This window comes from Ceratosolen solmsi, unplaced genomic scaffold (genome assembly GCF_000503995.2).
Source record: "Ceratosolen solmsi marchali unplaced genomic scaffold, CerSol_1.0 scaffold33, whole genome shotgun sequence".
Lineage (NCBI taxonomy): Eukaryota > Metazoa > Arthropoda > Insecta > Hymenoptera > Agaonidae > Ceratosolen > Ceratosolen solmsi.
In genome coordinates this window covers 1,044,813-1,060,585 of record NW_011948438.1, presented here as the reverse complement: position 1 = coordinate 1,060,585, position 15,773 = coordinate 1,044,813, and the positions used below count along the sequence as shown (strand labels likewise).

The 15,773-nt window shown below is 29.2% G+C and overlaps 3 protein-coding genes across 3 annotated transcripts; 2 read left to right on the top strand and 1 right to left on the bottom strand.

Moving 5' to 3' along the window:
• Positions 1–117: 117 nt before the first annotated feature.
• Positions 118–1,790, top strand: LOC105365393 (ribosome biogenesis protein BRX1 homolog; the record flags this gene model as incomplete). Its single annotated transcript, XM_011503535.1, has 4 exons — positions 118–235; positions 599–875; positions 941–1,296; positions 1,437–1,790. Coding segments are annotated over exons 1-4 (1,101 nt in total), but the record flags the coding sequence as incomplete, so codon positions are not given.
• Positions 1,791–3,440: 1,650 nt separating this feature from the next.
• On the bottom strand, positions 3,441–8,678 carry Ctl1 (choline transporter-like protein 1). Its single transcript, XM_011503467.1, has 12 exons — positions 8,379–8,678; positions 6,856–7,001; positions 6,248–6,642; positions 6,088–6,177; positions 5,867–6,006; positions 5,412–5,598; positions 5,207–5,326; positions 4,980–5,124; positions 4,735–4,875; positions 4,397–4,556; positions 4,076–4,297; positions 3,441–3,714 (listed from the first exon to the last, which is right to left on the bottom strand). Exons 1-12 carry the CDS (start codon positions 8,493–8,495, stop codon positions 3,562–3,564), a joined length of 2,016 nt encoding a protein of 671 aa, XP_011501769.1. The 5' UTR covers positions 8,496–8,678; the 3' UTR covers positions 3,441–3,561.
• A 2,283-nt stretch (positions 8,679–10,961) lies between these two features.
• Hakai (E3 ubiquitin-protein ligase Hakai) lies at positions 10,962–13,860 on the top strand. Its single transcript, XM_011503466.1, has 5 exons — positions 10,962–11,132; positions 11,352–11,732; positions 12,207–12,395; positions 12,632–13,116; positions 13,477–13,860. Exons 1-5 carry the CDS (start codon positions 11,025–11,027, stop codon positions 13,811–13,813), a joined length of 1,500 nt encoding a protein of 499 aa, XP_011501768.1. The 5' UTR covers positions 10,962–11,024; the 3' UTR covers positions 13,814–13,860.
• Positions 13,861–15,773: the final 1,913 nt, after the last annotated feature.

The window sequence follows — 15,773 nt, the reverse complement described above, 5'->3', positions numbered from 1 at the left end:
TTCTCAAATATAAGAAGTATAAGGTACGTGATAATCGCAACACGTGCAGAAGTATTTGCTACATTGTCAAACAGCGACACATGTTGAATAATATAAATTTAAGATAATTAATAAAAGAAAAATGGCAAAAAAAGTATTGAAAAGAAAAAGGAAAGAACTAGAAAAGAGTAAGGAAGAAGAGAAAATAGAGTTACCTCCGGCAAAAAGATTATCCGATGAGCCGATTCCAAAAAAGGTTAGCAATGATATAGAGACAAGTAGTTTATATCGCATGTAATATGTTTATTTGTTACTAAAAAGTTATTATGCATCCTATTAATTAAATATGTTATAAATTGTATATATATATATATATATATATATATATATATATATATATAGAGGTATAATATAATAATATATAAATAATTGTAATGTTGTTTAGCCTAGATTAAATTATCTTAAATAAAGATGTACTGTTTGTTGAATTTATTTAGATTTTAATTCAACATGCTGCATTATTTTTACTTTTTCTTAGTAGCAATATAATTGAAGTAATTTATTATAAGGCCAGTGTGCCAGTATGCCGGTTCTACTTCATGCGCTATGTCTTTTATAGGTTAAATGGATAAACAGACAACGTGTATTAGTCTTTGCATCGAGAGGAATAAATCATAGGGATCGTCATCTCATGGATGATATAAAAATGCTCATGCCACATCATCGATCGGATTCCAAAATGGAACGTGCAAAAAACCTTCAAATTGTTAATGAAATATGCGAAATGAAGAATTGTAACAAAGTTATACTTTTTGAAGGGCGTAGAAAGAGGGATCTTTATATGTGGTTATCAAATGTTCCTGAAGGTCCTTGTATTAAATTTCTTGTTGAAAATAGTAAGTTTCTTTATATTACATATACAAATGTATAAGTTATTATAAAATTTTCTACTTTCTGCCAGTTTACACTATGAAAGAGTTGAAAATGACTGGAAACTGTTTACGAGGCTCTCGACCACTACTGTCGTTTGATGAAAATTTTAACTCTTTACCACATTTCTTACTGTTAAAAGAATTGCTCACGCAAATATTTGGTGTTCCCAATCATCATCCAAAGAGTCAACCATTCTTTGATCACGTATATACTTTTAGCATTCTGGATAATAGAATATGGTTTAGAAATTATCAAATCATTACAGAAGAAGGCCAACTTACGGAAATAGGACCAAGATTTGTATTAAATCCAGTAAAAATCTTTAACGGTAGTTTTGGTGGAGAAATTCTTTGGGATAATCCTCATTATATTTCACCAGCTAAGGTACATAATAAATAAAATTAATAAAATATCGATAGTTAAGTTTTTTTGAATTATTGCTTAAAATACGTTTAATTACAAGAGAAAAGTAGTTCGTTAATTTAAATTACATTGCCATTAAAAATATTTGTCCTTCTGTTTAGTATCGTCAGTCACTTGCTAAAATGGCCGGTGGAAAATATTTAAATAGAATCGAACAAAAAGTGTCGGCTCAACTTAATAAACCAAAGGAATCGTATGCTCTCGATCCAATGGATGACATATTTAAAGGAGATATTTTGCAAGTAGCTAAAGAGTTGGAGGAAAAGGAAAATCAAAATACTTCCACTACACCAACTAAAGAAAAAGTTTCGCTTACCAAAAAGAAAAAACTTGGTAAAATTATGAAAAAAAAATCGAATTTACAGACGAAAAATGCAAATTTCTCAGTTTCAAACGTCGTTAAGATTAAGAAAAGTATAAAAAAGAAGCCTGGCCTGAAAATTAAAAAGAAATCTCCTGTAAATAAAAAATTTAAAGGTTAAATAAATAAAGCCATTTTATTGGAATTTCTTTATTTTATATATATTTATACTTCACAGTACATGGTATTTTATAATAAAATATAGACATTAATTATTTTTTCATTTTGTAAATACTTTTGACATTTGCAATTTGATTGTTATGTGTTTTAAAATTTATTTAAATTTGTTTAAAGTTATTAAGGCATTTTTCCTTTTCAACAAAACTACACATATTTATTTTATTTTGCGAATATTGTTTATTACATAATTAATGTAAATGTAAATTATTGATATCGATGAAGTTTAGGTGATTCAATTAATTATGCAATAAAGCTAAATATTAGTTTAATAAAATTGTTGTGTCTAGCATACGTGACTATATATACATATGCATGTTGTGTGCGCGCGCGCGGATGCGGTGAGTGAAACATCAAATGCAACCATATAACTATTTTCTAATTATAGAACGTTTAAATAGAGTTTTTCTTCTCTACTCAAATTAAATGTTATTTTAAATTATGAAGAATATAATCATCAGTCCTTTAAAATATTCTTATAAAGATACGCAATCATTAGAATAAATGCATAGTCACTAATGGGTTTCCCCTACGCTACAAAATTTATAAAATATAACTAAATCTCATCTTTTATAATAATATATTTTTTGTTCTCATTTTGTAAATACATAATCTTTTTAAAAGGCCATAATAGATAATTAAATTTGTTTGTTTCTTAGAATATTTTGTACTTTTTTTTATATCCAAGGAAAATATTCTTATTTTTATGGATATCGGATGGATAATTGGATATTGACATATATATATATATATATATATATATATATATATATAAATATAATTTTTTGGGTAGTAAGCCTCTTACTTAAGTTAATATGATTCAGATTATCATAAATGTTATCATTTCTGTTCAAAAATCTTTTGGTGAAAGCAGGAAATCAAACAATTTATATAATCCAATATAATACCAATGTAAAATATAAAAATTATTCATTGCTGTAAGTATCTTAATGTTTGAGTGTTATCGAATGCGCGCAACGGATAAACTCAGTACTTCAAGATTGAAAATATATTATTGTGAAACAATATAGAAGCAAATTTTTTCTATAATTATAAACATTAAATTGTACAAATTTACTGTTGTTTTTGAGCACCAAGGACTTATGAAATATTAAATTATACTTGTGTAAATATAATTAAAAAATCTGTTTAACTTTTCTAAAACTAAATTAAGTCTTTAGTACATTTAAAAATAATATTTATAATAATATTTAGAATAGAACAGGAGAAGATTTTTTTGTTTTTTCTTTCTTTCTTTTTTTTTTTTTTTTTTTTTTTTATCGAGTAAACGCTTAATTGAAAAGTACACCGCGAGAAGCATTTCAATAATGCATATGCAATAATTAAGATCTGAATGTTTTTGAGACACTCGGATAAAAATCTATTCTTTACAATTATGCATTTTTCTCAAGTGTAACACACATATTTTTAAAAATAATGAACATCTCATGAAACATCGATATAGCAAGCTTAAAATTCAAAAATTAATTTTAAAACTTGCATTAATTAATTAATTCTTTTTCTCTTAATTATACTTTAACAACATTTTAATTATCAACATTTTCGTCGCAAAATTTGTGCATTGCATTTTCTTACAACAATAAGTCATAATATGTTTACATAGAGAAGATGCAGTTATTCTAAAACGGAACAGCCTTACAATACTTATTGCAGAGTATACAATTATCTTAACTGTTCATAGGGGCAAGCTCGTGAGATTGTTGTCCATTAGCGTTGGAATTAGAAAGTAGCTGGGCTAATGCGGATTGACGCCATTTTCCGTTGTCCCCATTTAGGTTTTTGTCTTCGCAAACGCATAAGAACAGCGTGTCCAACACAGTCTGCAAGAAAATAATTACATACGCATAAAAAAATACATGTCGATGAATTTTCGGTAAAATCAATATTATTCTTATTAGTCGATAGTTAGAAGAGTTATTATTTCCTTACTTTAAAAGAAGCGGAAGCAATTATTGAAAATTATAAAAATCATTGGCATTTAAAGTTTTGAAAAGTTTTAAACTAAGTTCAAAATGAACATTGTAAGTATTAATTCTGCGTTCTGATTGGTTTCATAAATTTAATTAATTAACAGCTTAAATTTATTTGATACAACTTTCAATTTAAGCTATTTATAAGCTCTATCGATATTCCTTGTAACTATTGAACAATCTATGGATATGCATTTTTATTATGTGTTACCTCATAAAGTGAAATCACGCAGTGAGATATGAAGAATGCAAAAATACAAGTAATAAATATTGGAACTGCGTAGAAATGTAATTTAGGATCTTGTCGCAAGAAAAGTAGACCAATGCTTCCAGTTGCCGCAGTTACAAAACATTTTCCCAGAAAGAGCACAAAATCACCTACTCCGTTGATTATTGCTACTTGAAGAGCGTTGCTTACAATCGTATTAAATGCCTATAGAAGATTTCAGTAAATACAATTAAAATTCTAATTACATTTAATATAAAATGCTCATCTCCTTAATTATATTTGATTACAATTTACGAAACTTACAATTCGTGCTGCATTACAAAAATGCGTCCCTTCAATTGCTACCACAGTATAAGCATTATGATTCATGTAACGAATAAACCTTTCTAGGCAATAAAAACAACAGCCGCAACATCTTAAGCTACATTGCACGGGAGCCGAGGCTTCTTTATTTTTTTGAAATCTAAAAATATTAGACAAAATTAGTACCGTAAGCGAACGATGATTTTCAGCGAATATAAAGAAAAATGCAAATTGCTAACAGGTGAAAGGAATTTCATTGAATGAATTTAAGCGTTAACTGTGTTGTTTGATATTTTTAATATATAATAATATCTCAATCGACTAGTATAAAAGCTTACTTCGTATGTAAATAAGTCAAAATCAATCGTGGTAATTTGAAGATTGTTATTAATAATGAGCCACACGCTACCGAGCCCAGATGGTAAGTAACCAACATACTCATCGATGAACAAATTGGCGATGCATTTGCATTTTTACCCCTAATAAAAGTAAAGATTTTGATGTCTTATTATATGGAACAGACGTATAAGAAAGAATACTTTCAAATATGAAAAAATAATGCAAACGTTTAAATGCCACTTACCGAAAATACCAACGAGCAACGGCGCCAGATATTACCATATTTTGGCAGGCAGTGATAAATTCAGAAACCCAAATCAATCCAATAATATAAACCCACCACATATACTTTACCCATGTTGAGTCAGCATATTCAACGAGAGTAAACGCTAAGAGAAATAATATATTATTACTTTCCATTACGTTACACTGGCCTCGTAAGACTACTTTCATACACAATTTCAAACTTACTTTTATAATCATTTAGTGGAATATCCAGTGGTTTTTGATTGTCATCCAAAGGTTTGCCACTGATAGTTGGATTTAAGCTTAACGTGTCAATGGGATTCATTGCTTTTGTATCTGGATAATCTACAAGACAATTAACATTCGATATTTTAGAAATTAAAATATTTTTGTGTGTAATGTTTTATATAGGAAGAACGATTTAACTTACTTGCAGTAGCAAGACAAAGAATAACTAAAATCCAAAATGCAAAAAATATAAGTAGTGCAACGAAAGTTAGTAAAGGTTGGAAAAAGAGTCCTGGTAATTCTGATAAACATTTCGCACTCTCTTTAAATAAATCTCTCATAAAATTAATTTGCTTCTTCACGAAAACCATAAGAACAAGCAAGCATATCTGAAAAATATAATAATTATTTTAAAACGAAATTGAAATATTAATTTTAGTTTAGCAATTGCATATAACCCAATGTATTCAAATAATATTTCCTTATATGGAGAAATTAAACTCATGGCCACGCCTATATATTTTTAAACATTATTGAATAATTACTAAATTTATTATAGAATAATTCTAAAAGATAATCCCTTTTACACACACATTCATGCCACATTTCGTTAAAACAATTATTATGAAAAAAATTTTCAAAATAATAGTATCTTACCGTTATCACAGATGCAATAATAGCGAGAGCTAAGAATACATTTTTATTTTTTAGAGATTCTTCTAAAAATTCATAGGGAAGCTTATCGACCAATTGATGATCAATATCGTAGAATGTCCGCCACAATAAACCAGTCCCAGCTACAAATTTATTTTTTCTTTAATTATAGCATTTCATGCAATGGGGAATAAAAAAATTTTTATTTTACAATTTTAACTTACCTATACTAGCTATAGCCACTAATAACACTACTATCACAGTCACAACGCTTGCTAATAAGTGGAAAATAGCAATCATAAAAAGAGACAGGACTGAAAAATAAGATATTGTATGGTATTATGAATCGAAAGATAGAAAATGTTATGAAAGCTAGATTTTTACCAAAAGATAAAAATGATAGAGCTAAAATTTCTCTCCATGTCTTATACAGATCTCCTAAGATTTGTTCAAATATATCCCAAGAATTAATTAAACCATACACGTTAGAAGCTACTGACTTTGTAGCACTCGTCACTGCCTTAGGAATGCAACGATTAAGTATAGGTTTGCTCTCATGAACTGGAAATACTGGACACGAGCCAGTAATATTTTTCGTATTGCCATTGCCTTTACAAGCGCTAAATCCACTACCAGGTTTATCGTGGCACAATTGCGACCCAGTCTCTTCGTAAAAATTACACACGTCGTGCATGTTGAATAAAGAACGATGGGGACATTTTTTAACGCATATTTTTAAGGATTGCATAATGTTGGCAACATCCATGAAAAATAAGTAACTGCAATTGAATACAAAAAAAATTACATTAGGCACCTTGGAATTTCCTGTTTTTAAAAATTGATACATAAATTTCTAGCCAATGGCAATTATGCATAACGTCAGGATTTCTCAAAAAAATTATATACTACATTATTCACGACATAAACAAGTATTCGTGTGTACATTTTTTTTTTTTTCTTTTTCTTTTTTTTTTGTTGAGATTATTACTTACGGTTTGTCATTAGTATCTTGACCAGATAGTTCCATACTTCCAAATTTTTGATTATTTTTTACACCACAAGTGTTACCAAAACTATCATATCCATTTACAAGCCTTATAGGATCACCATATACAAATGAAAAAGCTGCGATTAATATCTGTAAAGAATAATAATTTTGATTGAATTTTTAAAGCATTATTTTCAAATTGTTATTTATAAAGTGCGCTAATTTTATATAAAATTGATAGAAAACACTAAAAGCCTAAATTTATTACTCCCAATATTTCTATTTATACATTTTCCTAATAATCCATATAGCAATATCGTTTTAACAATCATAATAAATTTCAATCAATGTTTAATACGATTGAATTATTTATTATAAATACATATTATAATATTAAAAATTTTCTTATTTAACATTGTTTATTCTTTTGAAATAAGTATGTATTTCCAATTAGCTTCGTCAAACAAACTTGCCAATTAATTTTATCCATTAATTACATTAAGATTGAGACTTATGTTAACTTGCAAAGTAAAATATAATTATATTTATTTTATATAATCGTATATAAAATAAAAATTTAGTACAATTATTAAATATAGTAAAATAAAATATAATAGATATAAATTTATAGATAGATATGAACTTTGTATAAAGTGATTTTAAAATTGTATATCAATAAATAAAACTTTCTTTAATTAGTTGGGAATAATTTTATAATGAAAGGATTAATTAATATTAATCAATAAATATATTATAAATTACTGTATAGTAGGCATTAGTTTAAACAAAAGTATAATATTTATTTTTTCAATTTTAATTGGTCATATTTAGATAATAATTCAAAAGATATCAAATTAAGATTACTTTTGGATTAATTTTTTTTTTTTACAATTTACATGCATTTTGAAAAGTTAATCTGAGCAAAGATATTTAATACAATGATAATATAGGAAAATAACGAATATAATTAAAAAAAACAAAAACAAAAACAAAAACAAAAACAAAAACAAAAACAAAAACAAAAACAAAAACAAAAACAAAAACAAAAACAAAAACAAAAACAAAAACAAAAACAAAAACAAAAACAAAAACAAAAACAAAAACAAAAACAAAAACAAAAACAAAAACAAAAACAAAAACAAAAACAAAAACAAAACAAAACATATATATATATATATATATATATATATATACATATATGGGTCATCTGCAAAAGATTTAAAAATTAATAAAAGATCTCACAATGTAAATTACGATTATGCATAATAGTATGCGCAACAATGATGAGAATTTGATGCTTAAACAACATATAGTAAACAATCCAGTTTAAAAATAATATTTAAAACGATTGTATGCAGCAAGTATAGGAGAAGGCTTTCTTTTTTTTTTGTCCCACGAACTTTATTAAACTAAAGTGAAGAAAATTTGAAGAATAAGAGAGAAAAACTAATAATTTTACATCACTTCGATCGATTTAATCTTATGGATATTTGTATATTATAGATCATTAGGTTATAATAAACACACCATTAAGAACCAGAACGCTATGAAGAGACAAAGCCAGAAAATGTCGGTACATCCTCGTATCCGTGGCGTCTCTGTGCGTTGTTGTTCTTCGTCGTCGTCGGCACCGCAACAAGACATTTTTTTACGAGCTTTGTATTACCCTCGACGATATAAATGCCAAGTTCCGTCTTAATTATATGTAAATTATGGATGATTCGTATTGTGCGGAACGTAGAAATGAAAAAAGGCGCTGAAAGTGATGCTGAAGGGAAGCATAAACGCACGCACCAACAACAGCCACCGACTATCTCTTTCTACATTAACCATTGGTTACTTTGTACATTGAACCTCGCAATCCTAATCTAAGAAAGAAGGGATGCGCGTTCGACTGCTTGCGCACGAATTGAAATGACGTCAGTTATTCGGAACAATTTTGGAGTTGAAGCGCGTGCAAAGATGATTCTATACTGCGATTAGGAAAACGAGGTGAAGATGAACTTTTTAATTCGCCTAGATCTGGACCAAATCATTATTAATCAGCGAATTTTCTTCTTATTATATAAAACAACAGCAACAACAGCAACAACAACAGCAACAGCAACAGCAACGACAGCAACAACAGCAACAACAGCAACAGCAACAACAGCAACCGCAGCTACGACAACAACAACAACAACAACAACAACAACAAATTGAATTACTCTAACGTATTCAATTGTCGATATTAGGTTATTATTTATATTAAATAATACTGGCTAAGAAGTATGGAAATACAATAATGGAATTCGAAAAATACTGTCAATAATTAATGCCTTTATAATAATCATTCTTCGGGCATTAATTGATGACTTACAATCGAAAATAAAAAAGCAAAAGATAATTAATTATTTTTAAGGAGTTGTAGCGGCTTCGTATAAGTATATAAGAAAGAAGGGAAGTAAATAGAAAAGGGCGAATCACATAATTACATAGGAGTTGCGGACATATAATTAAGTAATTCGTCGTTTGAGGATTGCATAATAACTATATTAAGATAATTAACGTGATAAGATAGACCGAACAGAAGTAATAAAATAATATCGAATAGTCATCGGTACTTGTATACGAAATGCCAAAATGTTAATCCTACTATTTATATTTAATAAGTCATATTGTGCAATAGTGCGACTAAGTTGTTGCTTTCCAATTTACTCCGATGACCAATCGCCAAAATAGAAATAGACATTGAGCCCGTCTTTATGATTCATCCGTAACATTTTACATAATATTCCCAAGAGATTTTGCAATACGATAGCTTGTATACACCCTTTTTTCGTTGGTTAAACAAAGACAAAAAAACTAAACAAAAAACAAAAATGAATTACTCTCGAATAGTAGCGTGTAATATTTGCATGCAGATTACGCGATCAATGATTTAATAGATAAATTTTAATGGAACGAAAATTATAAGTGAATAAAGAATATTTTTCACGAGGGGTAGGGCATTTCATTTATGGATGCATAAATATATTTGGCCGATGTTTCGACAGTTACCCTGACGACTGATTAATCATGCTCTATAATATTCATGCTTTTGATTCATTTTAACAATGCAACCATAACAATTTCACAAATTCAACTCAATTTATTATTATTATATTACGTAAGTAAAATAATGTAAATATCAAGATTAATATGAGGAATATATATATATATATATATATATATATATGTTTTATCTAATTCTAAAAATCATTTCGAAGAGATTGGAATATTTTTAATTTTATGAAATGTAGAATGGATTATGGCATTTGCATGTTCTACATTTCAAAACTATTTATAAATAAATCGAATTTAGTGAATTTAAAGAACAATTTGTATTTTCATAGTTTTAGTTTGATAACACTCGACCAATGAAATTAGAAAATTCGAAAATTTTATTTCAATTATTTTCATTGATTCTTTCGCTCAAAATGTATATAAAAGAAACCGGCGAATGTACTACGGCTGTGAGTACATAATATTAAGAAAAGAGGGTGAAAGTATGCGCGCGTGTACATGAATGTAGATGATTGTCGTGTGGCATGGTCAGAGAAATAGAGAGAGAAAGAGAGAGAGAGAGAGAGAGAGAGAGTGAGAGAGAAATGCAGTCGGCGAGACAGTTTCCGCCTTAATATTTTTGTGTGCTCATTAACAAATGTTCCAAGATTGTATATTAACATTTTAATACTCTTTAGTATTTCAATTTTACGAAAAATTCCGATTGTGAGTTTAATAAAATAAATGATTTTAATTATTTATGAGAAATTTAAGGTGATGGAATTTGTTTACCAGTTTCAGAATTTTAAAAATGGAGTCCTTAGTATGACATAACCTATTATCAATAGTTGCAGTTGCCTTAATGAATATATTTGATTCATATACTTTAAGTACTTAGACGTTGTTATTCGACTTAAATATGATTTCGTAGATATTGATTTACTTTTGGATATATTTTACGAATTTCAAGCAAGTTTATTATAACATAATTATTGCATTTTCAATGTTTACCTTTTTCATACATGAATTAGTTTAAGTTTGAGATTTTACATTATTACAGTAGAATCTTAATGTAATATGAAATTCTATTAACTAAAAAATTTGTGAAATTAGAAAGACTCGATTTTATTATAAAATTTTTATTAGTAAATGGAAATGGAGGATGATAATGGAAAAAGAAACAGGGGCAGGTCTCGTGGACGTACAAGAGGGAGAGGTCGAGGAAGAACCAGAGGACGTACTAAAAAGGCAGTTAAGGTAATTGCTTTTATTGTGAATTTTCTTTTGTATCGTAGCAATTCCTTATTACTTGATGTAAAAGCTTTTAAATATATAATAATTATTTAAAGAACACAAATTTTGTGTAATCAAGTTTTGTATTTAAGTTCAATTACATTAATTCAATTCAATTATGATAATTTATGCAGTGAGTGCATATTTATATAAATTTTAACAAAGTATGTTATTAAAATAAAGGTTATTGAAAGCGATGAGGAAGATATTTCTCAAACTGCTGAGGAAAATGCCATGGATACCAGTGTTCTTGAACCAGATCTGCAAGAAGAAATACCACAAATTCAGCCAGTACAAGCACAACCATTATTACACGCTCAACAAGTCCAGCCAGCACAACAGATACAAGTTCATCAACCAACGGTTGAACAACAGTTTGATTTAGAAGCCGATATTTCACAGCTGGAAGCACCGACATTCACAACAATTAATAGAGGGCCACCCGAGCCGATGCTAAGGTTACGATGGGACCATCGAGTTAATTTAATTGGCGAAAAAGTTTTAAATCCAATGATACATTGCTGTGATAAGTGCTTAAAGCCAATTTTAATATATGGTCGAATGGTAAGAAGTAATTTTTTAGTTATTTTAATGTTGCAAAACGTAAATAAAATGGAGTATAATAAAGAATAATAATTAAATTAATATTTTAAATCGTAAATTTATTTCGTAAATTTTAAAATATAAGAAATATGCAACATAAAATGTGACATACAAAAAGAAGTAAATACTACTATACTTATTTAAAAATAAATATACGTAATGAATGATTAAATACTGTTAGATTGATTTTACTGTAAAATTACAATTTTTGCAATTTCATGTATTTATCATATATATATGTTAAATTGACATTACATTATATTATAATAAAATTATCGATTATATTTATCGTCAGTTATTTTCAATAAGTTTACTTTACACACTAATGCAATATTCATTTAATAAGTTATAAATTTTGATATGTGTTCTTATACGTTGAATATAATGTTTATTAAATTGAACAAGTAAAATAACTATAACTAACATAATTTACAGATACCATGTAAACATGTTTTCTGTTTGTCATGTGCTAAAAGAGAAGATAAAGTATGTCCTAGATGTATTGAAAAAGTATCTAGAGTAGAACAAACGGGTCTGGGAACTGTCTTCATGTGTACACATGGTGGAACCAGATATGGTAATGCTGGTTGTCGAAGAACATATCTTAGTCAGAGAGATCTACAGGTAAATTGATAAATATTCTATAGCTCAAATAATATAAATTTTTACTTGCAATAATAATCTGAAGTAGCTTTTACGTGATATATGCGTCATTTGCTATTTTATAAGAAAATACATGATGTATCTTAAAATATTTACAGATTTTATAATTCACAAAAATTATCACCAAATGTATTCAAACGTTTCACGTCTCGTATAAAGTCTCGCGTATAAAAGCAATGCTCATCTTGGCTGTTTAGGCTCACATAAACCATCGGCATGTGTCAGCACCGCCGCCGCAGCCAGTGCAAAGTATGCAGTTGGACGGTCCGCCAGCCTACATTCAGCACTCCAAAAGTTCGGACATGCTTATGGACTCGCAGCTAATGGCCAAGGGCGTACCAAATAACCGCATGAAATCCATGGTGTCCGGTCACATGGTGCCGCCAAATGTGATGGGCAGTGACCCTCGTGTCAATTCCGTCGTCGGACAGCAATCCTCGTCTCTGGACCATCGACAATCCCAACAGCACCGACACTATTCCCAAAACTCAGTGCCCTCGCAGCAGCAGCAGTCCAGTAACTCACAGATGCGCTCGAATCTTATAACAGTGCCCATACAGGATACGAGCGTTATGGGGTCGCACGAACTTCAGCAGCAACAACAGCAACAGCAGCAGCAACAACAGCAGAGCCATCACTATTATCATTCTGATAACCATGTGAACGCGAGTCTTGCAGCAAGGTGTGCATACATTTGTGACGTGATAATGTTCGGGAACGTCGTTACGGATCGCTTCGAGCAATTGCGAATTATCGAAATCGTCTCGTAAACAGGACGCTGAAAACTTATAAAATCAAATGAAATTTAAACGCACCCATTCCTCGCGCGTGCACCTTTAAAAAACTTAAGTCTTGTCAAATTATTCGGTTAATCTTTTATGCCTCTTAGACGCGCGCGCACGCACACACACACGTGCACACACACACACACACACACACACACACAAAATCCGCTGAAAATAGACATTTGTCGGTGGGCTAATATCTAAGGACTCGCAATTGAAATTTACCGCATAAGATTGAATGAGCCCTCGTATTACAGACACGTTGTGCTGTCTGGCCAGCCTCCCCCGCCACCGCCACCCCAGGTGAATTACGGTGGGTACGGTGTGAATGTGGTGGCTCCGCCCCCGACGCAGACCCAGCAGTACTACAATCCACAGCACGCGCACGCGGCACAAATGACGTATGTGCCTCAGCAGCAACAATACGGGGTAAGTCAGGCGTCAAGGTCCGCTTACGTGCAGGATTCGCAATACGGGCCTCAGCAGCAACAGCAGCAGCAACAGCAACAGCAACAACAACAGCAGCAGCAGCCGCCCCCACAAGCCTCCCAGCAACAGCAGTGGAGTCAACACCAACAGCAGTTTTACAGATAAGATCCAGCGATCGAGGAAATACGCTAGAGCGTCTTATATTTATTACCTCGTCGATTGGTACGTGAAGTCGGGGAGTCGCGACCATGGGAATGTAAAGATCGTTCATTAGATTTTTTTGACTGAACTTTCACGGGCTCGACTTCCCCGTTGAGTAACGATACGCCTATTGGGATTTGAAGTGCAGCATTTCCTTTAGATTTTGTCGAAAATTGTCGTACGAAAATCGAAATGTTGTAACGAAAGTGTGGACTTTCAGCTGAAGAGTTTTGGTCACCCAGTGTGTATAAAGTTGGTACCTGTTAATATAATTTTATAGACGATACTTTTTAAAAGGCGCATACCGATGCATTTAAAGTATTTATTTAAAGGCACGTACTGAAAATTCAAAATATTAATTTTTCAACTTGATTTTAGTATAACTATTTCTGACAAAATTTCTTTATAGATATTTTTTATTGGAACTCAAATTGAATGTGATGTAGTTAATTAATTGTAAATAAGTATTGATATTACCATTCACTATACTATTTATTTTTCAAAGATAGTGTTAGTCACTTTCAAATATATAACTAACTACCTTTTGTCATCATTTAATTTGATAATTAAAGATAGCCTTGTCAAAAATTGCAAATAAAAGCGCTAATTTTTAAATTGAAATATTAAAATAATACAGACAACAACAACAAAAAAATAGATATATATATATATATAATTAGAAATAATTTTAAAAAATTATAATTTGTGGGGATTTGAAGTGGATGCCTCATATTTTGAAATACAAATATATATATATATACATATATACATATATATATATATATATATATATATATATATATATATATATATTCAAGTTATTGATACTATTTTTCAAAAATTAAATAATGTTATATAACATTTAATTTGTCACATTTAAATTGATAGTTATTCTCGTAAGGGAAGATTTTTTTATTTTATATGAATTTAATTTTTAGATACAAGAAGATTAACTAAATACGATTAAATTACACTTTAATTCTGTAAAAAATGTTTTCATATAATGGAAGTAACTTCGTTTTAAAATTAATTAACATGTGCTGCTGAATAATAAAGAAACATCGATTTTAACGTTTTCTTTGTTTTTTTTACTCATTTAATATTAGAAATTTAAAGATTTAGCAATGTGACTGTAATTTAAATAATTTAAACAATTTTTCCACTTTCTCGAAAAGTATTAGACGATAAAAGAAAATGTTCCAAATTCTATAATTTATGCGATTAAATTTAAAAAAATTATATTTTTTCTTCCATTAAAGCTTCATTCGCAAATTCATATTTTACGAGAATATTAATATGATTTTGTTCGTAATTAATCGTTATCGTTCGTTAATCTTGGAAATTTATTTGATTAATCATTATTGTAATAGCAAACATTTTTTTGCAAAAAAAGATTCTTTAATTTTCTACCAATTTTTCAATAAAATTTTATTTAAATGTACTACTGAATTATTTGATTAAAAGTTCAATCATTGTTATTCATAAAATCAAATAATATCGTTCCGTTGCAAAAATATGAATTAATTAAGTGAATTTCGAAAATTAAAATAATAAAAAAATTAATAAAAATAAAATTTATAATAATTATCTTATGTTCTCGTGTGTGTGTGTGTGTGTGTGTGTGTGTGTGTGTGTGTGTGTGTGTGTGTGTGTGTGTGAAGAGTCTATTAAAAGTAAAAGGATAATGCCACGAAAACACTGTATCGTTGTAAAAGGATTTTAAGGTGAACAAAGTGACGTTGACATATTTTATATTTTTCATCGAACGACGGTGGCCAAGCTGCTTTCTGCTTGTACAGCAATAAATAGAATTTTTTAAATTTTGTTGGTGTGCTATCTTATTGATTACCTCTTCAATCATAAAGCATAATAATTCATTTATACACATTATGGTTTATGGTTTCTTACGTAATTGTAAGTTGTA